The sequence below is a fragment of the Gambusia affinis genome, linkage group LG04, assembly GCF_019740435.1.
Source record: "Gambusia affinis linkage group LG04, SWU_Gaff_1.0, whole genome shotgun sequence".
NCBI classification, from domain to species: Eukaryota; Metazoa; Chordata; class Actinopteri; order Cyprinodontiformes; family Poeciliidae; genus Gambusia; species Gambusia affinis.
The window spans coordinates 33,335-58,451 of record NC_057871.1 but is presented as its reverse complement, the minus strand read 5'-3'; the positions used below and the strand labels follow the sequence as shown (position 1 = coordinate 58,451).

The 25,117-nt window shown below is 45.4% G+C and overlaps 2 protein-coding genes across 2 annotated transcripts; one reads left to right on the top strand and one right to left on the bottom strand.

Moving 5' to 3' along the window:
• The first annotated feature begins 154 nt into the window (after positions 1–154).
• On the top strand, positions 155–16,735 carry LOC122829937 (signal-induced proliferation-associated 1-like protein 2). Its single transcript, XM_044114867.1, has 19 exons — positions 155–433; positions 1,560–2,688; positions 2,776–2,903; positions 2,976–3,164; positions 3,570–3,723; positions 6,072–6,163; positions 6,236–6,390; positions 6,462–7,044; positions 7,126–7,400; positions 7,793–7,957; positions 8,051–8,163; positions 8,311–8,390; positions 8,461–8,708; positions 9,087–9,254; positions 9,965–9,995; positions 14,822–14,999; positions 15,191–15,269; positions 15,353–15,431; positions 15,508–16,735. The coding sequence occupies exons 2-19, from the start codon at positions 1,728–1,730 to the stop codon at positions 15,649–15,651; spliced, it is 3,822 nt and encodes a 1,273-aa protein (XP_043970802.1). The 5' UTR covers positions 155–433; positions 1,560–1,727; the 3' UTR covers positions 15,652–16,735.
• A 237-nt stretch (positions 16,736–16,972) lies between these two features.
• On the bottom strand, positions 16,973–24,980 carry LOC122829938 (acylphosphatase-2-like). Its single transcript, XM_044114868.1, has 4 exons — positions 24,842–24,980; positions 24,746–24,762; positions 23,185–23,294; positions 16,973–17,651 (listed from the first exon to the last, which is right to left on the bottom strand). Exons 1-4 carry the CDS (start codon positions 24,942–24,944, stop codon positions 17,537–17,539), a joined length of 345 nt encoding a protein of 114 aa, XP_043970803.1. The 5' UTR covers positions 24,945–24,980; the 3' UTR covers positions 16,973–17,536.
• Positions 24,981–25,117: the final 137 nt, after the last annotated feature.

Sequence of the window (25,117 nt, the reverse complement as noted above, 5' to 3'; positions counted from 1 at the left end):
ATACCGATCACTAAATCCATCAGCTACCCTTTGCCTCCACCAGGTGGCAGCAAAGGGTATATTTGTTCTCTTTTTTTCCAACCACATGAAGCGCAGCTTCTGCTGCTGCTGCTGGTGATGATGATGATGATGATGGTGATGATGGTGATGATGATGATGATGGTGGTGGTGGTGGCTTGGTTCTGATAAAGGGTGAACAGAACTTTTGAGCGAATGATCAGAGGAAAGTAGTTAATAATCCGAGCCGTAAGTGAAGGCAGCACCAGCCGAAACTCCGACCGGAAACAGCTGAGATACTTTTCCCATTCGGGACCAAAAACCACAGAACCGAATCTGGAGTAGAGTTTTTCTGGGGACCAGTTCAGCACGGTACCAGCTGGAGATTCTGCCGGATGTGGTTCCGGTTCGGCAGGGAGTGTTTATGGCGTTATTGGTGAGTTGTTCTGGCGAACCACATTTAGATCCAGAAGTTATTGTATGAAGTTAGATCCTGGTTGTGGTTCTGGGGCCTTTGGACTCTGCTGAGTTCGGAGGGTGTTTTCAGAACTTTTTGGGTCTGTTTGATTTTGTGTAGCTTACGTCAGAAAATCCAGAATGTCCGAACTTGATGGGAAACTGGTTTCATCTTCTCTCAGAACTACCGCAGAGTCCAGAAGAACTCCGAACCTCCGGTTCCGATGTGTTCGGGTTTCGTTAGTAAATAAAGTGTTTCATTCTGCAGCCGGTGCACGATGTTACAGTCGGTTCAGTGTTGGATCAGAACTTCCAATCAGCTTCCCGGAGAACCTTTGTGTGTTTTTGGACTGACTGACAGAACCGGTTCCTGGAGAACATGCTCCCAGCTGCACACTGGCATCCCGCCGAGCCCAGACTCGGGACCGGACATTGTGGACTGAGTTTAGTCCAGTTTGGGCCCATCTTGAGCAGAACCCGCCAGGTTCTAGAGGCTCACAAGTTGAACTAACTAGTGGTGAACGAGTCTAGCTGGTTAAGACCGAGTTAATGAAACGATCTACAGGTTAACTAGTTTAACTAGCTAGTACCAACTAGTTAAACTACAGGTGAACTAAGTAACTGGCTCATCCAGGCAGAACCACCAGAACCAGCGGTTCTGCTGATGAGGAAGAGGATTTCTCGAAAGATACAGGAAGTGATGTCATAGCAATCAGCTGATTGGAATCAGTAAACAGGACTGATGTTGTCCTGGAGCTGGTTCTGACCCACAGCACCGGCTCAGAACCAGAAGAACCCCAGGCTGAGACAGAGCGTCTGTCCTCAGGCTCCTCCTGGTGGACGAATGTCTCACCAAAGTACAGATGGAAGATTTAACTCTGTATTTCTGAAATCTGAGAAAAACTCCCAAGTTCCATAAAGTATCAGAATATTGTAAAAAATGTGAGAAATTTTCCTGAGGACAAGTTGGGATTTGTTCAGATTGAACTTTGACCCTAAGATCCTTGACGCTGTTGTTCTCTCTCCAACTGTAACCCAGTTGTTCTGTCGTCCTGCCCTTTGACCTCAGAACTGTCAGTTCTTCAACTGTTCTTTTTGTCTTTCAGGTCCAAAGGAACGTCTCATCCGTGGACCGACTGGACCCGATGGACCACAGACAGCAGCAGGAGGAGTTCTGATCTCTGATTCAGGACTGGGACAAAGATCTTGGTGGACTTCCTGAACACCTCTAATTGATTGGAAGAGCTGTGGACAGCTGAGTGTCTCTGGAGGTCATGGGTCCTCCACAGACCCAGGGATCTCCAGCTGTTCCTCAGATGGGGGTTCGCGCCCGTGTGTCAAACTGGTCAAAGAAGCAGGACATTGGGAACGCCGGGCCTCCCTCCAGAGTTGACAGCCTGGGACCGAGACAGTTGGATGGACCTTCTAGGAAGTTTCTGGAGGATAGCCTGGACCTGTCAGGTCGGTCGGAGACCGACGTCCAGGTCTTCAGGACAGGCCTGGTGAGGATGAAGAGGAGCAACAGCGAGGCGACCATCAGTGACTTCAGTTCTGAGGACGCGGGTTTCACAGCCACGCTGACCAGAAGACATGGGAGCTCGTCCAGCGTGGACCTGTTGAGCTCAGCGGGGTTCTGGGACGTTCTGGACCAGGAGCCCAGTGCTCCTCCACCAGTCCCCGAGCCTGACGCCGTCTCTGCCGTGCTTTCTCCCAGCCTACAGGCGGCCGTCCAGATCGCACGTGGGGACATCGTCTTCATTCCAGGACAGGACACTGACAGAGATCCCAGGAAGAAGACAGAGACGTCTGTCCTCGGCCGCCTGAGGCCTCAGCGGACCGACAGCATTGAGGTGCACCAGGACAGCAGCTGCCCTTTGACCCCTCACAGGTGGTTCTCTCATTATGATGTTCAGAGTGTCCTGGTCACTGTAGCAGAGGGACGTCCCTGTGCAGAAGCTCCTGACTTGCTGCCGTCAGTGGGACATGAAGACCAGGATGGTGACGAACGGAGCAGCGCTCTGGTCCTAGCCTGTCCTCACTTCCTGAATGAGCTTGGAGGGGAAATGAACCAGAACTTGGACCTGAACCGGCTCAGCGGCTCTATTGGCACCAATGCTGCCGTGTCTGTCCTGGAGGCGTCTAGAGGAAGCAAGTGCTGTCCTGCAGACCTCAGGGGGACGGACGAGTACCTGGACCTGGGAGCCACGTACTACCAGAAATACTTCTACACCAAAGGTAAGATCTGGTTCCGGTCCTGGTTCTGCTCCCAGTGTTTAACTGTTTCAGGTTCTGTGACCCGTTTCCTGGCTGCTGTCCCTCTAGACCACCAGAATTATTTTGGCGTTGATCCGAAGTTCGGTCCGGTTTCGCTGAGTGTCCGTCGAGACGCTCTGGATGATGGAGGAAACCCAATCAGGTTCTGCTACAGGATCATCCTCCGGACCGGCCAGGTAACTGATCCGACTGGCCTGGGTCAGCGCAAGTTCTCATGGTCTAAGAAGCAGCTTCCTGTTTCTCCTTAGCTGTCCACCCTGAGAGGGTCCATCATGGAGGACTCGGTCCCTTCTTCGTCCAAACACGGAACGGGTCGAGGTCTTCCCCTGAAGGATGTCCTGGAGTTTGTGGTCCCAGAACTCAACATCCAGAGTCTGCGAGCGGCGAGCCGTTCCCCCCGAGTCCCAGACCTGCTGCTGCAACTGGACCAGCAGGAGGTGAGCTGGTTCTGCTGGTTCTGCTGATTCCACTGCCTGTTCTGGTGGTTCTGGTATTCCTACGGACCTTATAGTGTTGAAAAGCAGGAATGGTTTTCCTTTCTCTCCAAGGTTCTGGACAAGGTTCTGCTGGTTCCTATTAACACACTAAATGTGGTTGGACCGGAACCAGGACACCAGAACCCCAGGCTGCAGTTCTGAGGTTCTGGTGTTGCTGGATTGAGCCACGTTCTGACATGTAAAAGCAACACGGCGATGGACCTTGTAGAAGTAGAAAGGACGGGCGGTTCTGGGTCTGGCAGAGCAGAATGTGGCGTAAACACTGGAGTTGGACCGACAGGTTTATCATCACAACCCTTGACGCGCTGGTTCTGATCCGACCTCCGTCTTCCTGTTTTCCTGCAGCTCATCCTCCAGCACAGAGTGGACCTGCAGCTGAGCCGGGCCGGTCAGAACACAGGAGAGACCAGCAGTCCTGCCCTGACCCAGTTCCTTAATTTGCTGGGCCACAGAGACCCGATGAAGAGTTTCTACAAGCACCAAGACCAGCAGAACTCTGGTACCAGAACCTCCTTTCTTATGGCCCAAATTATGTTCTGTTCAAGATCAGCTCCACTTTTAGATATTTGACCAAACCAGAACTTCTGTCCAGGTCATTCATGTTGGAGCCCAATGTCTCAGGCCGGGTCCAAAAGGTTCTAACCCCTAACCCAGTGCCCTCTCTCTAAATGCGTGATCATCTGAAGGTTTTCTTCCACAAACCCGTCCAAGTTGCTGCCTGTCAGTGAGAGGTTTGACGGCGCCGCCCGGCCCGGTCATGTGACCCTGAAACCACGCGAGAACAGACACACTGTGAACGGTCTCCGTTCTCGTTTGGTTTCTTTTTGTGCTTAAAAGAAATGAAGGACTTTTAAAAAAATAAATCCTTAACTTAATACAATAAATAAAAGAAGTGGGAAAAATTAGCCTGGTTACTGAAGGCTAACCTGACTCTCAACCTGAACATCCACTCTGAAGAGAGTTTGATGCGCAAGACCAGAACGCGGTGTGGTGAGTTTCTTTCAATCCTTCACTGGTCAGCTTAATCCCCGGGCGTTGACTGGAGTATCCAGGGTGCTTTCTAGGTTTTTTGAAATTCATACACTGTATTGCCAAAACTATTTGCTCACCCATCCAAATGAATGGAATCAGGTGTTTCAATCGCCTTCATGGCCACCGGACGCATAAAGAATGTTTTTACAAACATTTGAGAACCAATGTTTCGCTCTAGGATGTGCAACAAATCCAGTCCTGAAATTTCCAGCTCCTAAATATTCACAGTCAGCTGTGTTGTATGAAAGTGGAAGCAACTCAGCCACCTAGTGGTCAGCCACCTAAACTGAGGGTCAGCAGTTGCTGAAGCTCACAGTGTGAAGAGGTCGCCAACTTTCTGCAGTCAGTCACTACAGACCTCCACACTTCTTGTGGCCTTCAGATTAGCTCAGGAGCAGAGAACTTCATGGAATGGGTTTCCATGGCGACCAGCTGCATCCCAGCCAAACATCACAGAATGCAAGGCAACGTAGAGGTGTAAAGCTGCCGCCACTGGACTCTAGAACAGTGGAGGTTGTCAAATCACACTTCTCCATCTGGGAATCTGATGGACGAGTCTGGGTTTGGCTGTTGCCAGGACAACGACACCCATCTGACACCCTTGTGCCAAGTGTAAAATTTGGTGGAGGGGGTATCATGGTGTGGGGTTGCTGTTGAGGAGCCCCTTTATTCCTGGGACTAAGAACTCTGACTGCTTCAGCAGACCAAGACATTTTGGACACTTCCAGGCTCCCATCTTTGTGGGAACAGTTTTGATCAGGACCCTTTATGGACCAGAGCACAAGGCACGGTCCATAAAGACGTGATGGAGATCCTGGCCTTCTCGTCCCACATCAGTGTGTGGCCTCACAAATGCGCTTCTGGAAGAATGGTCAGAAATCCTCATAAACTCTCTGCTAGATCAGGTGGACAACCAGAATAGTTGAAGCTTGTCCAGCGGCAGAGGGACCAACGTTACATTGAACCTGGTGGGTCATTATGGGATGGCACTGAAGCTCATGTGTGAGTCAATGCAGGTGGCAATATAGCGTATGTTATATTCATATTATCTTGAGAGTGCCATGCACTTAATGCACTAGGGCATGAGTTATTGCTCCTGATACATGCTCTCACAGAATGAATCAGATGTTTTCTGTTTTTTATCCAATTTCCTTCTGGGATCAATCAATCAAATTTTATTTGTATAGCACATTTCAGCAGCAAGACATTTCAAAGTGCTTTACACCAAATCAAACACAATGCAACATAGAATCAACAATCAAAACAGAACATCAAGTCAGGTTCCGTCAATAAATTTGTAATTGATCACGTTTCAAATAAAACTCTAAACAAGTGGGTTTTTAGTTGAGATTTAAAGGAAGTCAGTGTTTCAGCTGTTTTACAATTTTCTGGAAGTTTGTTCCAGATTTGTGGTGCATAGATGCTGAATGCTGCTTCTCCTCATTTGGTTCTGGTTGAGGGGATGCAGAACAGAACCAGAACCAGAACCTGAAGACCTGAGAGGTTCTGGAAGGTTGATACAACAGCAGCAGATCTTTCTTTATGTGGCTCTGAATGTTAAGGTCAGAGTTCATCACTACTCCCAGGTTTCAGGCTGATCGCTGGTTTTTAGTTGTAATAACTGAAGCTGTGCACTGACTCTAGATCTATAACTCTAGATCTATAACTATAGATCTATAACTCTAGGTCCAACTTTAGGTCCAAAAATAATAACTTCAGTTTTGTTTTGTTCAGCTGGAATGTGAATAAAACTGTAACTAAAATCCTTTTGCAACCCGAATCCAAGAGCAAATGGTTTCTGTCTCCTTTCAACAGAAAGTCCAACTGTTTCCATGATGTTCCAAGAATTTCAGCTGACGTTCCACGTTTCTGCCCTGCTGCAAACTGTGGCTGATGGTTCTGGTCAGGTACTGCATGGTGCTATGCTACAGGGGGCTCCACAGCGCTACAAGAGAAGTGAAGTCGGTTTTTGTTTTCAGATGCTGAGGTCACATCTTGTTGGGAACGATGTCACCGTGATTTTCCAGGAACCTGATGCTCCGCCCTTCAAGCCCCAGATCGTCCATGCCGACCTCCAGCACGTCTTCATCATCGTTAGAGTTCACCGACCTTGCACCCAGCACACCTGTTACAGGTTAGACTTTGTCCACAGGAAGTGAGGTGTCCCAGGTCTGAGTCCAGGTGTGAAGTTGCTGTGTCTTTCAGTCTTGCCGTGTCTAGGTCTCGGGGCGTCCCGCCCTTCGGTCCATCAATCCCATCTGGTTGGATGGCTCCTGCCTCTTCTGCCTTTGTGGACTTCCTGCTGACCAAGATCATCAATGCCAAACATGCCACCCGCAAGTCCGAGTCTTTTGTCACCATGGCGACTCGTGCTCGCAAAGAGCAGCTGAAGCAGTTGGTGGACAGCTTTGTAACGACGACACCATTGGACTCCTCCTCTGGCGCCCGCTTCAGCTTCATCTCTCTGGCCGGAAAGAAGAAGGAGCGTCTGGCGCCGCATCCGCTGGCCTACCTGCAGAGTGCAGGCGCCCTCACCTGGAGCGTAACGGTTCACGACCCCCGCACTTCTGTGGCAGTCGCCTGCCGACTGGCCGTCTCCAGCGAGCTGCTGGTGCTGATAGAAGAGGCGGGCAGAAAGGTGGTGTTTCACTGTTCATGCAGGGACGTGATTGGCTGGAACACCGCACACGGTTCCATCCAGGTGTTCTACCAACACGGACTTTGCGTGGCGTTCTCCACACGGGATGGCCGCTGGGAGGACTCTCAGGAAATCACGCAAAGGTTGAAGGTGAGCAGGGCTCTCATCGGTCCCGACCCCTCTCCGACCGCCTCCTTAACCATGTTATAACCCGGTCATGTGACCTATCAGGCGGTGACCCACGGCGCTGCGGGGGCAGCCGTGACTCTGAGGAGGAACCGGCTCGGTCAGCTTGGCTTCCACGTCAACTTCGAGGGCGTGGTGGCCGACGTCGAGACCCACGGCTTCGCCTGGCAGGCGGGTCTTCGCCCCGGCTGCCGGTTGGTGGAAATCTGCTCAGTTGCCGTGGCAACACTTTCTCACGAGCAGATGATCGAGCTGCTGAGGACATCGGCGAAAGTCAGCGCCATCGTACTCCCGCCCCTCAGAGACGGGACGCCACGCAGGTAGGAGAAAGAAATGTTCTTGTTTACCTGAAGTCAAATCAGCAGTAGATCCACCTGAGCTGCTTTAAATGGAAATTGTACGGTTCCATTTCACAAGGTCCAGGGGTCAGAGGTCACATGACCCTGACATCTGTATTTGTTTCAGAAGCACAATTTGTCCCTCATCTGGTTTCTGGTGTCGAGAAAAAACATTTACAGTCTTTTGACCTGTGAGGAGGAAATGTATTGAGTTTTATTGTAATGAATCATAATATAATTAATATTTTGAATTAGTGTTTATTTGTTTTCATTATGAATGAATGTTGTTTTCAAAGATGTGTGAACTGAACTGAACTTGTTCAGATGAAGAACTACTTTCAGTTTGTGAAGCTTCACTAAAGTTTCATCTTCAGGAGTTTCTTTGAGACTCAACGGCTCCCCCTGCTGGAGCTCAGACTGGACCTTGATGTCACTTCCTGCCCCTACGGGACCTCTGCAGCCCCGCCCACTGCCAGAACAGCATCCAATCAGAGTCCAGTCCAACTGAGCTCTTCCACTGACATCAAGAACGACATCAGGTATTAGAAGTGGACCAGAACCGAATTGGAACAGAACCAGATTCCCCAGCAGAAATGGACCTTGACAGCAATGTGTGTTTATCCGCCATGCAGAGCTCCTCCTGATTGGTTTGTCGGTTCTGATGGACGCACCGGGTCCACGCAACACCGGCCCAGTAGAGACAGAGCTGACTGGAACCGGAACCAGGATCCATTTGGCTTCCAGAGTGAGAGCTTAACGATTGAACGTTTAGTTTCCTGAGATGTTTCTGCCGCAGCTCGGTCCCATGAACCTGCGGGTTCTGTAGGTTCTGCAGACCCGGTTGTTTTAATCTTCACCCTGACCCGGCCTGTCTGCTCATGCTCCCCTCCAGAACCCAGACTCCACGGTCTTCCTGCTCATCTTTCTCAGCCAGCGAGTCCAGCAGACGGAGACGGCAGCCGGCGGCCGCAGGTGAGTCCACCGAAACGCCAGAAATGGTTCTTAAAGTTTTTCAGTCCCGCCTGAACGCATCTCTCTGCAGTTTGCAGCCACAAGTTGCTCAAGTTGCAGCAACACGTTGTCCAGCAGCAGCAGTGACGGCAGGACCTCGACGCCTCAGCTCACCTGTATCAGCGGCGTGTCGGTGGACAGCGGCATAGACTCTGCTCTGTACGCGCCCTCAGCACTGCCTTCAGTTGCTGGGGCAACGCTGGTCCTGACGGACGTCCACAGGACGGAGTCTGCGGGGCTGAGGCGTCTTGTGACCGACCTCAGAGGTTCTGTTGCTAGGTAACTCCAGAGTCACTTCTCCAAAATGAATATAGTCCTACTGTCGCCTGGAGCGGCGCTCCCTGCTGCACTGGAGCAGAAACGCCAACGTTTCTGATTAACATTTCACCATTTAATCCACACGTTTGTGTGCATGCTCAGAAGCATGCACACAAACGTGTGTATCAGCTTGTACCATAACTGATACAAGCTGACAGCATTTATGTATCAATATTTCTATAGCAAACATTTGGAGCAAATGTAGTCTGTTTATTAGGCCTTATTTGACCTTTATTTGACCTTTATTTGACCTTTATTTGACCTGTAATGGTTTCCCGTCAGGGCAGGACAGGTGAGTCTAGCTGGGCAGGTGCTTAACATCTGCTCTGCTTTTTTCAGAGACCATCATGGAACCAGATCAGCAGACAGAGTGAAGGAAGATTCACCTTTGACCCGTCCATGTGACACCATCTGGGATGCAGAACGTCTCTGCAGCCAAGACACCTCTCCGTGGGAGGCGGGGCTTAGCAGGTTGAACAGCGGTCTGTTACTGGAAGAAACTGGCAGGTGAGAAAAACCAGGTGACAACTGGGTGCTGTCACTTGAGACACATGCTTACCTTCTAGCATCTGACCCCCATCTGACCCCCATCTGACCTCCATCTGACCCCCATCTGACCTCCATCTGACCTCCATCTGACCCCCACCTGCCCTCCATCTGACCCCCATCTGACCTCCATCTGATCTCCATCTGACTGCAGATGGAGATCTGCAGTCAGATGGAGGCCTACGTTCTCGTTCTGAACGTAGGCCCAGAACGAGAGGCCTACGTTCAGAACGTAGCTGGAGAGGAACCAGAACCTCCCTAACCCCCATCTGATCTCCATCTGATCTCCATCTGACCTCCATCTGACCCCCATCTGACCTCCATCTGACCTCCATCTGACCCCCATCTGACCCCATCTGACCTCCATCTATGTCACTTGGTTCTACGTCAGCCGGTTCTGTGTCACTCGTCTCTTTAAACTGCTGCTAGTTTCGAAATCACTGAACGGATTAAAGTTCTGCTGTTGCTCAACAGCTGAAACTCTGAGCTGCTTCCAGGCTAGAAATCCAGCTGGTTGGAGTTAAATTAATGAAGTATGAATATTGATAATATATTGATGATTGTAATGAATGTTTCTCAGTTAGTGACTCAGTGATGTTCATTAAATGTAAAACACCTTGAAGTGCCTTGTTGCTCTAGACTAATAAACTTGACCTGACTTCCTGTTCCAGACCCAGCCATCGTCCAATCAGAGGCCAGAAGGTGAGTCTGAAATATGTTATTATTATTTTATTATTATATTATCAGTAATAAAACAATGAGATCTGAACTAAATGAGCGAGTAAAAACCTTCTGACCTGAGATCCTGCAGGAAGTAGCAGTTTCTAAGACGAATGAGCAGCAACCTGATTGGTCAGGTGTTAGCATGGCCCCGCCTCTTCAGCAGAGTACAGCGCTTTGGCACTGATGTCACTGTGTGTGATGTTTACGTCGCTCGGCGCCATCTTGTAGGGCCACAGACCAAAACTAACTTTTTCCGGTGTCCGTCCATTTCCGAACCAAACACTCCTGTAAATAAATGCCTTATGACCAACTGATACAAAAAAGTGTATCGTGTAATAATTCATGTTATAACACGATGCACACTATCCTCTATTAAAATGTTAAGAGACAGACTGGCGACCTGTCCAGGGTGACTCCGCCTCTCGCCCAGAACGTAGCTGGAGAGGAACCAGAACCTCCCGACCCACTAAACACAAGGATGTAGGACATCGGTGTTACACTCCAGTCCTCCAGGGTCACTTTCCTGCAGGTTTTAGATGAGCCACAGGTACAAAACCCTGGAATGAAACGGCTTCATGACCTCCTGGTGTAGATCAGTTCTCCACAGCCTTAATGACCTGATTATTCTGTTCAGGTGCTGCAGCAGCAGCTCATCTAAAAGTTGCAGGACTGCGGCCCTCCAGGACTGGAGTTTGAGACCCCTGGTGTAAGAAAATGGGTGGATAAATCATTTTAATATTAAATAATATGATTTATTCAATAGCTTCCAAATCGTGGCCCCATGAACCCAACATCAGAGTTAAATTGTTCTGCTGGTCTGTAGATGAAGCATCTAACTCATCACCCATCTTTATTACATTTGACCCCTTTTTTATTGAACTAATTTTATATAAAAAATATATATATAAAGTTAATAAAATGTTTTACCTCAGATGATCATCACATTTGTTAGCTGTAATGTTCATTTACATAAAATTCTAGGATCTATTTCATTCTTACCTGAAACATGTTAAATACAACAAATATTTCCTTAAAGTTTGATCTATTTCATAATATTTACCTTTATTAACCTGAAATGTTTAATTACACATTAAATGTTTAAAGATGGACTCTTTCATCTGGTTTGATTGTTAAATTAAATGTTTACTGCAAAATGTCTGATTATATAATTGTTTACTTTAATCACATAAAATGTTTATTTAAAATATAATATTTAATTTGTTTATTACCTGAAATATTTTAAATATCAAATTTTTACTTGAAATGTGATTCATTTCATCACCTGTTTACAGCAACCTGAAGATCTTGAATCAAAAGTTTGATGAATTTTTAGCACATTAAATGATTAAATGAGAGAAAACAGCCACTTCCAACTGAACACATTTATTTCAACACAAATGGTTCCTGTTCCTCTGCAGCCTTGCTGAGCTCTTCTCCTGGGGTTTCCTCCTCTTCTCCAGCCTCCACTGTGTTGTCATGACAACAGTCTCTGTAACTTGTTGATCCATCGTGGTTTCGCTGCATCGCCTCTTTAATTGACCCTCATGTCGGTCCCATGTTGTGGCGTTGACCTCGCAGTGACCCAGATTCAGTCTGGATTGATCTGATCCATTTCATACGTCGGTTTGTCTTGAAGTGGAGACATCAAACACACATCATTTTTTTTAATCACTGTCTTCTTATTGAGTTTTTTCCTTTAATACATACAGTTTGTGAATACAAAGAAGTGTATCTAGTTAAAGTGTATCTAACACATACATAAAATAATACACACAGAGAAAACAATCCCTCCAAAATAATCCCATTAACCCACCCAGGTCACTGCCCAGTAGGTCCACCCACTGCATTCCTATCCCTGACAGAAATGAAACACATCTTAATAAAATCAATTAACTTCATTAATCTGGAGCATCATTGTATGTTTTGAAATGAGTCAAGAAAGGCTCCCCATGTTTTTTCAAATTTACCAGTTGCATGTTGAAGAGAACATCTAATCCTTTCCAGTTTCAAACACGACATAAGGTCACAGAGTCTCTGCTTGTGAGTTGGAGGAGCAGCAGCTTCCACCTGGTCAGAACTGAGCGCCTCGATATCAGTGAGCAGAATGCCAGGGCCCGTCGTTTAGAGGCTGGGAAAGGCAACACTGAACCACTGAACCCAAAGAGAGCCAAGAAAGGACCAGGTGTTACTGCTGGCCAACCTGGACATCTTGGGAAAACATCTGTCCAGAACTGACCCAAAGCGGGCAGGACCAGTACATACGGACCAGTACATACGGACCAGTACATACGGACCAGTACATACGGACCAGTACATACGGACCAGTACATATGAACTAGAGTGGCTACAGCAGTTTTGTATTTGTCGCAGTATGGGGTGACTTCTGGATAGAAACGAGACAGTTTGCTTTTGGAGAGATGGGCTCTATGTACTATTTTGAACTAAATGAGACAATGGCGCACAGAGAGATGTTGTATTCACCAGTTTAAGTAGAGAGTCCCATGTCTCATCCAGTATAGATATATTCAAATCTTCTTCCCATGAGGTTTTAAGTTCAGGTGAGGAGGATCTCTTTCATACTCAACATTTTATTATAAAGCCAAGAAACCAGCCCTTTACGAGTCGGGTTCAACAATAAAACGGTTTCCAACAGTGTAAACTCTGGTGGAGAAGTTGAGCCTGATAAGTGAGACTGAATAAAGTTTCTGGTTTGCAAATATCTAAAAAAAATGGGATTTAGGTAAACCATATTTAGTGGTAAGTTCCTCAAAGGATGCCAGATTCTTCTCTATAAAAAGGTCCTTAAAATAAATAAGCCCCCTCCGTTGCCACTCTAGAAACACCCCATCCTGAACAGATGGTTTGAAAAAATGGTTAAGTCACTTAAGAGGGAAAAGTCGTGAAGTTTAAAGTATTTCCTAAACTGGCCCCATATTTTCAGTGAGTGTTTCACTACAGGGTTTGAAATGGCGCTAAATGAAGAGAGTGAAAGTGGGGAACAGAGCAAGGCAGGGATGGATATATTGTTACCACTGCGTAGCTCCATAGCCACCCAGTCAGGACCGTCACCCAGGTTGTAGTAGAAATACCAAAACACTGAGCATCTGAGGTTGGCGGCCCAATAATAAAACCGGAAACTGGGGGAGGCAAACCCCCCCCCTGCTGTTTAGGTGTTTCTGTTTAGGTGTTTGGAGTTGTAATTTATTAAGCCTTGGGCGTTTACCCTGCCAAATAAAAGACGAGAGTTGAGTCTAGCTCATTAAAAAAGTATTAGGAATAAAAATGGGTAATGCCTGAAAGAGGTATAAAAGTTTGTGTAGTATATTCATTTTAATTGAGTTGATTCGTCCCACAAGGGACATGGAAAAGGGCGTCCACTTTCTGAGGGATCCCTTCACTTGGTTCAACAGTTGAATCAGATTCTCTTTGAACAGGTTTTTATGTTTTCTTGTCACTGTGATACCAAGGTATGTGAATTTTTGTCTTTCAGTTCTGAACGGCAGATTGGCTAAATCTGACATATCGGCTTTATTACCTATTGGGAGAAGCTCACTTTGGTGAGGTTCAGCTTATACCCAGAAATCTGACCAAATTGGCTAAATATATCGAGAGCAAAAGGCAATGAGGTTGATGGTTTGGAAAAGTAAAAGGTCATCTGCATAAAGCGACACTTTTTGTTGCATATCATTCCTCCAAATGCCAGAAATCTCTTTACTGGTTTTAAGTGCAATGGCGAGGGGCTCTATGGCCAGATCAAAAAGCAGGGGACTAAGGGGGCAGCCCTGACGGGTGCCTCGCTGTAATTTAAAAGGTTTTGAGGTGGTATTGGTATAATAGTTTAATCCATGAAATGAAGTTTCCTCCAAAGCCAAATCTGCTAAGGACTGCAAAAAGATAGTCAAACTCAACCCGGTCAAAGGCTTTTTCAGCGTCCAGAGAGACAACACACTCATCTGAATCTGAGGCGCTGGAATAAATGATATCAAAGAGCCTTCTAACATTGAAATATGAGTGCCGACCTTTAATGAAGCCTGTTTGGTCTTTTGAAATAACCGATGGTAAGACAGTTTCAAGTCTACGGGCAAGAATTTTGGCTAAGATTTTCACATTCTCCAGGCTTTTGAAAACTTTCTTCTGGCTCCTGGTACAATATGAGGTCTGCAGCTCCAGATAGTTTGTTATGTGGATCTAACTAACTATCTGGAGTGTAAATCCTCAAGCTTATAAGAGAAGTCTTTTTTTTTTTTTTTACCAAGATAATATGAATCATATCCTAAATATACACAAAGTTTTTTGAGCTGCCTCGTCTCTTCCAGCGCAGTTAGCGGGTTAGCTACTCGCTGTGATCCATTTTGCTCTGTTGTGAACCAGAGAAATCCACTTCTGGACCTCCATCTGAATTTTGCGCGTCTTCCGGGTCACATGTCTGAAACTCAGCTATAGTTAACCCGAAAACGTTTCATAGTGAACACAAAAACTTTATAGATGGAGGAGCTTCACCACTTGAAACTCACGGAAGCAATCGGTGTTTATACAACTTCACACAAACTCTTCAGACGAATAACGAGGTTCTGGTGACGGGCAGAACCTCCACTTCCGGAACCCAGACTTCTGCCACACCCGCCTTGGTTCTGAGGTGCCAGCTGGGTCCCTCTCAGGTCCTGGTCGGCCTGGTCGGTTCTGACCAATCAGAGCTCTGAGGGGTTAGGGTTCAGGAAGCTGACGAGACACGGCTGTGATTGGTCAGAACCGTAATGAGGTCACAGTCAGAGTGGCTCGGCCCCCTTACCTGGTTCCCGTCTCAGTCTACCTGCAGAGCCTCTGGAGTCTCCGCCATGTTTCCATGGAAACGTCTAACCCGCAGCAGGTCACATGACAGTTTGTTCGTTGCCAGCGGCGGGAATCTGCAGAGCCACGCCCACATCCTGCGGCGCCGCCACAGCGCACCGACTATAAGACGCCAGCCTACATCTCTTCAGAAGGGTGAGCAGCTGGACTTTCACAATAAAACTACTTCCTGTTGCAGCTTTCCTAAGCCCTCACCTCATTGGCTGAGGCCAGAGAGCTTGGGGGCGGAGTTAGACATGGGAAGAGAGACGGGTGAAGGTCAGACTGCCTCAGTGTGTGTGTGTGTGCGTGTGTGTGTGTGTGTGTGTGTGTGTGAACCACTGCAGGTGTGTTTCCGTCGTCTCTCACTGACCATCCGCACCGTTACATTCAGGAAGTGAGATCAGGGAGCCCTGCCTTGGACAGGTGAGGAATAACACCTGGACCCACTTTGAAGGCACTTTGTGATGTCATTGATGATGTCATCATTATTGTCCTCTCCCCCTCAGTGACATCACAGCTTCCCTCTCAGGTAAAGTGTCTCAGCTGGAGGAAATCCTTCAGCGGCTTCAGCTGGACCTGCTGAAGGTAAGCCGGACTTGCTGATGTCATACAGGTGAGAGGATGACATCATCAGGCTGAGGTGTTGCTGTGATGCGTTCAGGAGCAGCAGGACAAAGCAGCACTGCAGCAGCAGATCCTCGACCTGCGACGGGACAACCTGCGCCTGCAGGAGGAGAGCCGTGGCGCCGCCCAGCAGATGCGACGCTTCGCCGCATGGATGCTGCGCAGGGGCTCGTTGCCATGACAACACCACCTAACCGTCCAGTCAGGACGGGCCTCTCGGAGTCTGCCAGACTAAATCACCAGAACCGTCGGGCCTGTTCAGAACTCTTTAGGTGTCAGAAGGTTTGTGGGATGAAACCCGACATCACATCTGCTGAACCTCCGGTTCTGACCCGGATGCTGGTTCTGGTTCACTGCCAGATAAAATCAGAACTTTTTTCCAATCAGAGCAGAAGTCTGAACCAGACCTGATGACAGAGGATGATTCTGGTCGGGTCAAATCGGGTCGAATGGAGAACATATAAATATTTTGATGTTTTGTCTGCTTCCATCACTTCCTGTATTTAAGGAATATCTGGTTCATTCATTCATGAAGGGAAATTTCTCTGAACTTCAGCTTCATTAAATAATTTAACTGATCAGTCAGTGAAACACTGCCCCCATGTGGACACCAGTGGAACACCAGCAGCAAACAGGAAACCAGTAGCACAGCTCCTTACTGCTCTGATTTCAGCATCAATTCCTCCTGATCTAGACGATCTAGGTCTATCAAGATGGCTGTGAACCAGATCAGGTTCCAGATGTTCAGCTGAACAGGAGCCTCCTGAAGGTTCATATTTCTGCATCAGCTAGCTTGCTACTGGTTACCAGTTTGTTACTGGTTACTGGACCTGATGACCTATTTTGTTACATAGTTACTGGTTACTGCTGGATTATAGAATTCAATTTAAAATGAATTCCAATTCATTTTAAATTCTGTTCTTGACCTTTCTGTTAGGGTCAGGAACAGAAAGAAACATTGTCCGTTTGGAGCCTCAGCTGGTCCAGGGGTCCGTTTGGAGCCTCAGCTGGTCCAGGGGTCCGTTTGGAGCCTCAGCTGGTCCAGGGGTCCGTTTGGAGCCTCAGCTGGTCCAGGGGTCCGTTTGGAGCCTCAGCTGGTCCAGGGGTCCTTGAGGCCGACCCTGAAGCGGTGCATCGAGTCGGACTTTTGGATTTCCACTGTAAAATCTGCTTGTTTTTGACTCTGGAATCGTTTAGAAACGGCTGGAGACATTTATGAACAAAATATCTTCAGCCGCTTCTTTAAAATAAACTTTTCTGACCGATCTGCTTATCAGACTCACCAGTCTCAGTTAGAGGTCACAGAGGTCACTTTAAAAGCTGATGGCAGCCAGTGGACATGAGGCTCTGACTTCCTGTTTTGTGTTCCCATTCTGGATCATTTCTAAACTCTAGAAAACCAGAGAAATGTAACAACTGCTTGAATCAGTTCATCCAATTTAAAGTAATTTTCCAAATAGACAGTAAAATCATGATGAAAAAATAACTAACACGAGTCTGTATTAGAAGAATTAAGAAATTTATTAAAAGCTTTCTGGAAGAGAACCACCTACAGAGCGAGAGCCGACTGTCAGGCTCTAAGTTTTGGTCGCCAGGTAACAGCAAGTTGAGAATCTTGATTGAACTACAGATTGAAGATTTGATTGTTTTGCACAAAGACTCTGGAGCTCAGCACCGACGATCTTCAACATCAAACACATCAAACCTTTTTGTTTACAACAGCCAAACGTCCAGAACATGTTAACCTGGTCAAAGCTGAGCCAGACCCCATCAGCTTTGGTTCTGATCAGTTCTGGGTCAGGAAATGAAAACGTCGATGATCTTTAGCATCAAAGATCTTCCTGCTGTTCTGATGCTGTGGAGATTTATGAGAGCAGCTGACCAACCTGACGACAACAGAAACCAGTCAGCATTTCCACATGCAGCCAGGATTACCCAGAAATCCTGACGTTTTATCTGCTGACAGTTTGCAAATTAGGCTGAAACACATTTAGTTGGAGGTTTGTTTGCATCCTTTGATGAATTTAAATAACTACTAATGAAGCTGTTGGTTAGTCTGAGCATGCTCAGTAGCGAGTGGAGAAGCCCTGGACCTCCAGGTTAGAAATGTCTCTCTCGTTGGAGAAAACGGCTCGGTCAATCCGAGAACTCGGACTGCCGACGTTCTTCAACCAAAGTTTCCTGCAAAACACACAGAGGAAGAGAAGGTGATTCTCCGCACTGCTTCAGAAAGCAACGCTTTGGAAAAACGTCTGAAGGTTTGTTGAAATATCAGACAGAAAAACTTTAATCTGAAGTTAAATTCTGAAAATCTGTGTCTATTTAAAAATGGATGCGGTCCGGAGTTTCACTCCATTCATTCTCTCATCCCTGAGGGCCGTTAATGGATGCTCAGGGCCACAGCAGGGGTCAGTGGCCCCTGCTAACAAGGGCTGGATTTTCTCTATTTATTACTATGAAGATTTTTGGGTTACAATATATTTTAAATTTATTCTTCAATTTGTAACCAAGTCTCTCAAGAGTTAACATTAGCATTGTTGTCGCCCGCCTGCAGTGCATATTGTGACAACAAGCCGTGTCACTTCCTGTTTCCTCACTTCCTCTATCAGACTGAAAGGCGTTTGGACCGGCAACTCTTTCCACAGTCAGTGTGAGTTTATGATGGTCTCTAGTTCTTAGTAAAACCTCTTATTGATTTAACCAAACTCTCCTCTTTGCTAGCAGCTATAAAGCTAAATCTGTTAGCTCAGCGCTGCCAGCCATCATAAAAAGCTTTGGACCCATTTTGAAAACTGAGGTCAGATTTTTTTGAAGATTTCATAGTCATGTAGGATTCGTTACTTACTTTTAAAAATTTTTTTTTTTTTATACTCTTTATTTAACATTTTTCATTACAATAAAACATACAACACACACAGAACTTGGGGCACTGATACATAGATAAGTAAAAAGACAGAAAAAAATAATACATTACAAGATGATACACCTGGTTATGCTTCCTTGCTTTTGTAGGTCAGCCATTTAGACCAGCGTTTATTGTAAGAATGTCCTTTCATACGTAAAAGATATGTCAGTTTTTCCATAGAGTGAATCTCCTCCACGACGTCTCGCCAGTGGTCCAGCTGGGGAGGGAGTTTCTTTAGCCAAGACCGTGTAATTGCTTTTTTGCTTGCAATTGACAGAACTTTAAAAAGGTACTGATCTTCTTTTTGAAACACTTTTCCAGACATCAACCCCAGCAGAAAAATTCTAGGGTCCTTGGGGATGACATACCCCAAAATTATCCCAGTAGTCCGACAGATTCCATCCCAATAAGTTACCAACTTTGGTCAGGACCAAAATACATGACAGTGATTGGCGTTCTGATGGCCACACTGTCTCCAACATTGCTGTTCTTCTCCTCTATGTCTACTAGTAATTTGAGGTGTAATAAAGGATCTGATTAAGCACTTCCATCCAAATTCCTTCCATCTTTTGGAGCTAGTAGATGTTTGTTGTGTCACACACATTGAAAGCCAATCATCCTCTGTAACTTTTACTCCCAATTCTCTTTCCCATTTAGACTTAATATTCAAGGTGTTATTTCCATTATATTTCTGCAACCCTTTATATAGTTTGGAAACAGTTTTACAAGGGAGGTGGGTATAAGCTTTCGTAAAAATTTTCACAATAGTATTACCTTCCGGAGGAACACCTTTTTTTACTTTCGTATTGTAAAAATGTCTTACCTGGAAATATTTAAATAAGTCTCTGTTCTCAAGATTATAATCCCTTTTCAGTTGCTCAAATGTTTTAAAGGTGTTACCTTCTACAAACTGGCACAAAGCCACAAGTCCTCTATCTTTCCAGCCTAAAAAAGAAGAATCTAATTCTCCTGGCCGAAACTTTGAGTTACAGGAGGGCCACATCAGGAGTCCAGTGACATCCGCCAATCTGTATCTATCAACCACTTCCTTCCAGATTAACAATGTGTCTTCAACTATACCATTCCCATTTTTGTCTGTAACTATTTTACCTCCCAGACGTGTTTGGGGTTGGGCCCCACCCTGCCTTAGTTCTATCTGTTTCCATCCAGTCTCCATTTCTGGGGAGCACCAGCAGACCATGAATCTCATCTGAGATGCATAATAGTATTCCCTCAGATTTGGAAGGGCCAGGCCCCCCTGGTCCCTATTAATTTGGAGTATTTTAAATTTTATTCTTGGTCTGGTCCCGGACCAAATAAATCTGGAGATCAACCTGTCCCAAGCATGGAACTGTGTGCTAGATATTCTAATAGGCAATGACATGAAAAGATATAAAAATCTAGGAAGCAGATTCATCCTCACTATTTCCATTCTAGCTGTGAAGTCCAACAATAACCTTGACCAGGCTGACAAGTCCGTTCGTATGTTTTCAGTAAGATTATCAAAGTTCAAACTAAATAACTCATCCAAATCTTGAGAAATAAATACTCCCAGGTATTTTAGCTTTTTGGCATCCCACTTAAGTCCATAGGTCTTTCTTATAAATTTACTAGGGGAGTAGTTAATTGCCAGGACCTGTGTTTTTGTGATGTTTAGACTGTAGCCCGACAGTTGACCAAACTCAGTTAGAGCTGACATAACCTTAGGGAGCGTTATATCTGGGTTTTGGAGGTATGTGATTACATCATCTGCAAAAAGGGCAATTTTGTGTTCAGTATTTGCAAAACTAATTCCCTTTATCCCATTATCCTCTCTAATGGCCTGTGCCAAGGGTTCAATGAATATTGCAAAAAGCGATGGGCTTAGACAACATCCCTGACGGGTTCCTCTGTGTAGTTGGAAGCTGTTTGTTAGGTGCCCATTAATTTTTACCCTGGCCCGTGGTTCATCATAAAGTGACCGCAAGCACCTAATAAACTGGTTATTAAAGCCCAGGCGTTCTAGTACCTTATATAGAAAGGTCCAGTTGACCCGATCAAAGGCCTTTTCTGTGTCTAGACTAATTAATGCGGCGTTGAGGCCCTGCTTTTTGGTTTGGTCTAAGATATGTAATGTTCGTCTTATGCTGTCATGAGTTTGTCGGCCTTTGATGAATCCCGTCTGGTCTTCGTGTATTAGGTCTAACAAGTAATACTCCATTCTCCGAGAAATTATTGATGTAAAAATTTTATAAATCGACATTCAGAATTGAGATTGGGCGATATGATTCGCAGTATTCAACATTTTTCCCTTCTTTAGGGAGGACAGATATTACAGCCTCTCCAAGATGGTGGGATCTCAGCTCTGCTCAATGTCCAGTTTAAAGAATCGAGCAGGACAGGAGAAAGCTCCTTCCTGAACGTCTTGTACCATTCATTTGGAAATCCATCGCTACCTGGGCACTTATTACTTTTCAATTGTCCGATAACTGTATCTAATTCTTTCTGCGTAATGGGAGCAGATAGAGTTTTGTTTTGGATTAGACCAAGTGAAAGTAGATCCAAAGCTGCCAAATAATCATCAATAGCAGTTACGTTAACTGATCCTGGAGCAGAATATAGTGTTTTAAAGTAATTTTCAAAGGTCTTGTGTATTTTATCCATGTCATAGGTTAAGTTACCAGTTGAGGATTCTCTAATTTTGGTAATCGAATGATTCAAATGGTGTTTACGAAGTTGTCTAGCTAAGATCCGTGTAGCTTTTGGGCCTGATTCGTAAAATGTTTGTTTGCAGAATCGTAATTTTTCCTCAAGTTCCTCAAGTATCATATCATTTATTTTGTTTTTAGTTTTTGTTATTTGTTCTGAAAATCCTCCATTATTAGTCACTTGCTGTTTTAATTCTAATTTCTTCAATGTTTTTTCCAATTCATCGTATTTTAACCTTTTTATTTTTTTAAGATAAGCAGTTCTAGAAATTAGTCTCCCTCTCATTACTGCCTTGACAAACTAAGGTGGGATTTACCTGCCCATTATTATTGTCTTTTACACACTCCGTTATTTCTTTTCTAATCTCCTTTGCTGTGGTTTCATTATTAAGAATGCCTATATTTAGGCGCCATAATGTTGTTTTAGGCCTATTATACAAACCGATGGTCAGATAGATAATGTTGTGGTCTGAAATATCCGATGTTCCAATTAAGCATTCAGGAATTCGTTACTTACTTTGAAGAAAAACCTGTTGGTAGGAACTGTGGACTCTGAATTATGGATCTGATTCAAATTATTCACCCATTTTTAAACATTTCTCTTGATGCAGATTTGTTTGCATAAGCAATTTATATTAATTGGTTTAGCTCCTGATTTAACTACAATTGTTTCCCCTCTTTAATTCTTGTCTTGAGGTCAGCAGCATCCAGTCAAGCTTTGGGTTCTTCCTGAATTACATGTTGAGATTAAACTATCAAATTTAATGAAGAAAATTAGTAGATTAGTCACTCCGTTTTGACAAAAGACAACATGGCAGCTCTGCCATCTGTCCCAGAGTCTGCAGGATGAATGAAGCCACATGGATAGGTTTGGCGACATGAATGGACGCTTTTCATTGGCTGATGTCCGTTCTACGTGGTCACCTGATTGGCCGTCTCACAAACAGCTTCCTGTTAGCTAAGTACAGCATAATAGCACTGATACACCTTGTACACCTTGTAGCCTGTCTGCTACAGTCTCACGTTAGCTAAACAGATCAATATATCAAACATCAAATAGAACAAATTTATTTCATAAACTTTTAACAAATGGCTTCTACCGCGATAATTATGTGAAATTAAATGAATTATATCCCAGCTTCAGAAGATTTGCCTTTACCTTTCCAGAGCTCTTTGGTTCCTCCTATCAGTCTGTAGTTTCTCATATTGAGGTCAAAGTTCAGCTCTACCATAACTGACTGACACCTGCTGGCCTCAGGTTTGCAACCAGTTTGACTGAGAAACCAGTAACCTCCTCCCAGTTGACATGAACCTGTTAGTTCCTCTGTCCATTGCAGTAGCTGATATATTGTGAAAATCAGCTTGAAATGATGCACTAATGAGTCATGTTTCCATAGAAACAACGCGCCGCGAGGCTTTGTTTGAGACTTGTGGTCACATGGGTCGGTTGTGGGCGGAGCTTGGAAAGATCCATTGAATGGTCCTTTAGCAAAGCATCAGCCTGTAGCTGTCTGGCTGCTTCATCGTCTGCAGGACGCAGATATTCAGAGGTCAGAACCTGTTTGTTCCTGAACATCTTAGGGGAGGCGCTTCATCAAACTCTGGCTCCAAACCACACACATTGTTCCGACCCATATGGGATCCAGAGGCTTGAAAGTTAAAGGACTTTTGATGTTAAACATGGTCGATAAATTCTTGGCTGAATCAATTGATTTAAAGTCTGACGGGGGCAGAAGTTGCGCTAGACTTTTTCATTGTCATTTTGACTGAAAAATTCCATCATAATCAAAATTTACCTGTCGATTTTTAAAATGACAAAATGCGTGGAGTTCAGTTACAGACCAGAGGGTTATATTTTCTACTACTTGATTTTGGTGACTTTTGTGATATTTTCTGTGCATAGAGTTGAAACTCTGCACCAAGTGGTCAGATGTCTGTAATCAGTCAAGATGATGGACGGCCTTCAAAGTTTTCTGTCAATGTTCTCTATAAAAATATTTGGTCAACGACTCCTGGACAGAGTTATGAATAATTTGGAGCTGAAGTGTAGCACTTCCCTGCAGTCACCTGATTGGCTTTGGTGTGAAGGTAGGTGTTCTCTGACTGGTTGGTCTGGACTTACATGCTGTTGACCCTCTGAGCCGGTCCCTGGATCTGGCCGATCACCGTCCCCTGTCGGGTGTTCTTCACCCAGCCGCCCAGTCCCAGAGCGCGGCCCTGATCCTCGGTGTACTGGGAACCAGAACATAGTCGGTTTTGTCAGCCAGTAGCTGACTGGGTCTGAGTCACCTACAGGAACATTGAGCGCTATCGATCAGCTTGATTAATAAATCAGTAAATGATCTCTGACCATCACCTGCAGCACTGAGATGTTTTTTTCCTCAGTGTCTGAGCCAAATGAAGGAGAGAAGACAGAAGACCATCATGTGTGCATGCTAAAGAAAGGAGGTTTTAGAAAAGTGATGTCAGAGATCACCTGACTTCCATGCTTTGGGAACCTGTTAGGGTTCTGCACAATCTTCTTATTGTGACTGAATGTGATTCATTCAGAGCTTGGATTCCTCTAGTTATTCATTCCTGTGGATCAACTTAACTCAACCTGTTCTATTTACGACGAAAACTTTCATATGAACTCAATCTGTGTTGTAAAGTTCTGAACCTGCTGGTGAATTCGTCCTTCATGAATAAAAGTTTCTGAGGAATGTTCCATACAGGAAGTGAGCAGAAAGTCGCTCACTGTCTGAATTTGTTTCAGCTGTAGCCTGTTTTATATACCCAGAGTAGTTGGGTTTCGCCTCCTAGTGGGCTCTGGACCACCAGGAGGCGTTCTCTGGGTGTCCCTGCTTAGGGTTCTGATGCCGCCACCTGACCCGACCCGACCCGACCCGACTGTGGAAAAAAACCCATCTGACTGAACAGCCAGCAGACAATTTTCCTCTCAAATGAAATGTGATGTTTAACGGTATGTTGCCTGAAGGACGACGTCCAACAGCTTTTGATGTTACTCAAACTTCTGATCTTGAAGACATTAAAATAAAATTCTTTTCTCTCGCTGAACAAATAGAAATAATTTTGGTGATTCTGACCTGAGAAGTTTGGTCTGATTTAACTTCACTTCGCTGAGAAACAGCGGTGTATGTAAACTTCTGGTTTCCACCATAACTTGTACGTTGAAGTTTTGGTTGAAATGCTCCATGATGTGCAGGGCAGCGGAGGTTCTGAACCGACCCGTTTTTTTTCTCCTGTCTGATGTCAAACAGTCAGTAAGACTCGGGGAGCCATGGCAACGCCGAGTCCCGATGCTCAGAGCTCACCGGGTTCTGACCCGGTGAGAACATTTCCTAAAGCATTGAGTTTCTGCTCCTGCTGGAGCAAACAGAACCATGGTGACACCAGAACAGAACCAAGCCCAGGTTCTGGTTTTGGCCGTAATCACTGAGTCAGATTGCGAAAACCATGAATGTGACCTACGGTTGGACTGCAGCTTTTTATTTGACCTTTAACCTTTAGGAAAGACCAGTCGATGTCCGTCTCAGGAACTCGTCCTGTTCTTGTGGGTGTGTAGCGACTCCAGATCATCTGATCGATTTCAACGATTGTATTTTGTTCTGTATTTTTTCCAGTTCTGATGTTTTCAGATTTGAATTAAAAAGGTGAAACGTGGTCATGATGGAAAAACTCACCATCCTGAAGCAAACACCTGGATGGAGCAGCACAAAGTCAGAGTCACAAAGTTGCACAAACTCGTCATGTATGACATCCCAGGTCATGTGACTCACCCTGCACATTCCCAAAAATCTCAAAGTCGACTGAAATCAATTTCTCTTCAGACATGACGAAGCGAAAGCCGCAGAATATCAGAACACAGAGCAGCAACAGCATGGTGCAGCTATTTTTATCCCGACCTCTCCCAGAGCGTCTTCCTGCTACAGCCTTCACAATAAAAGCATCAAAAATCAGGATTTTACTCTGAAGGCTTCAGAAACCCGACAGGTTTTCAACCAGTATTTCAGCTGTTGGACCACTTGCGTGCAGTCAGTCACATTGTGAGAGCT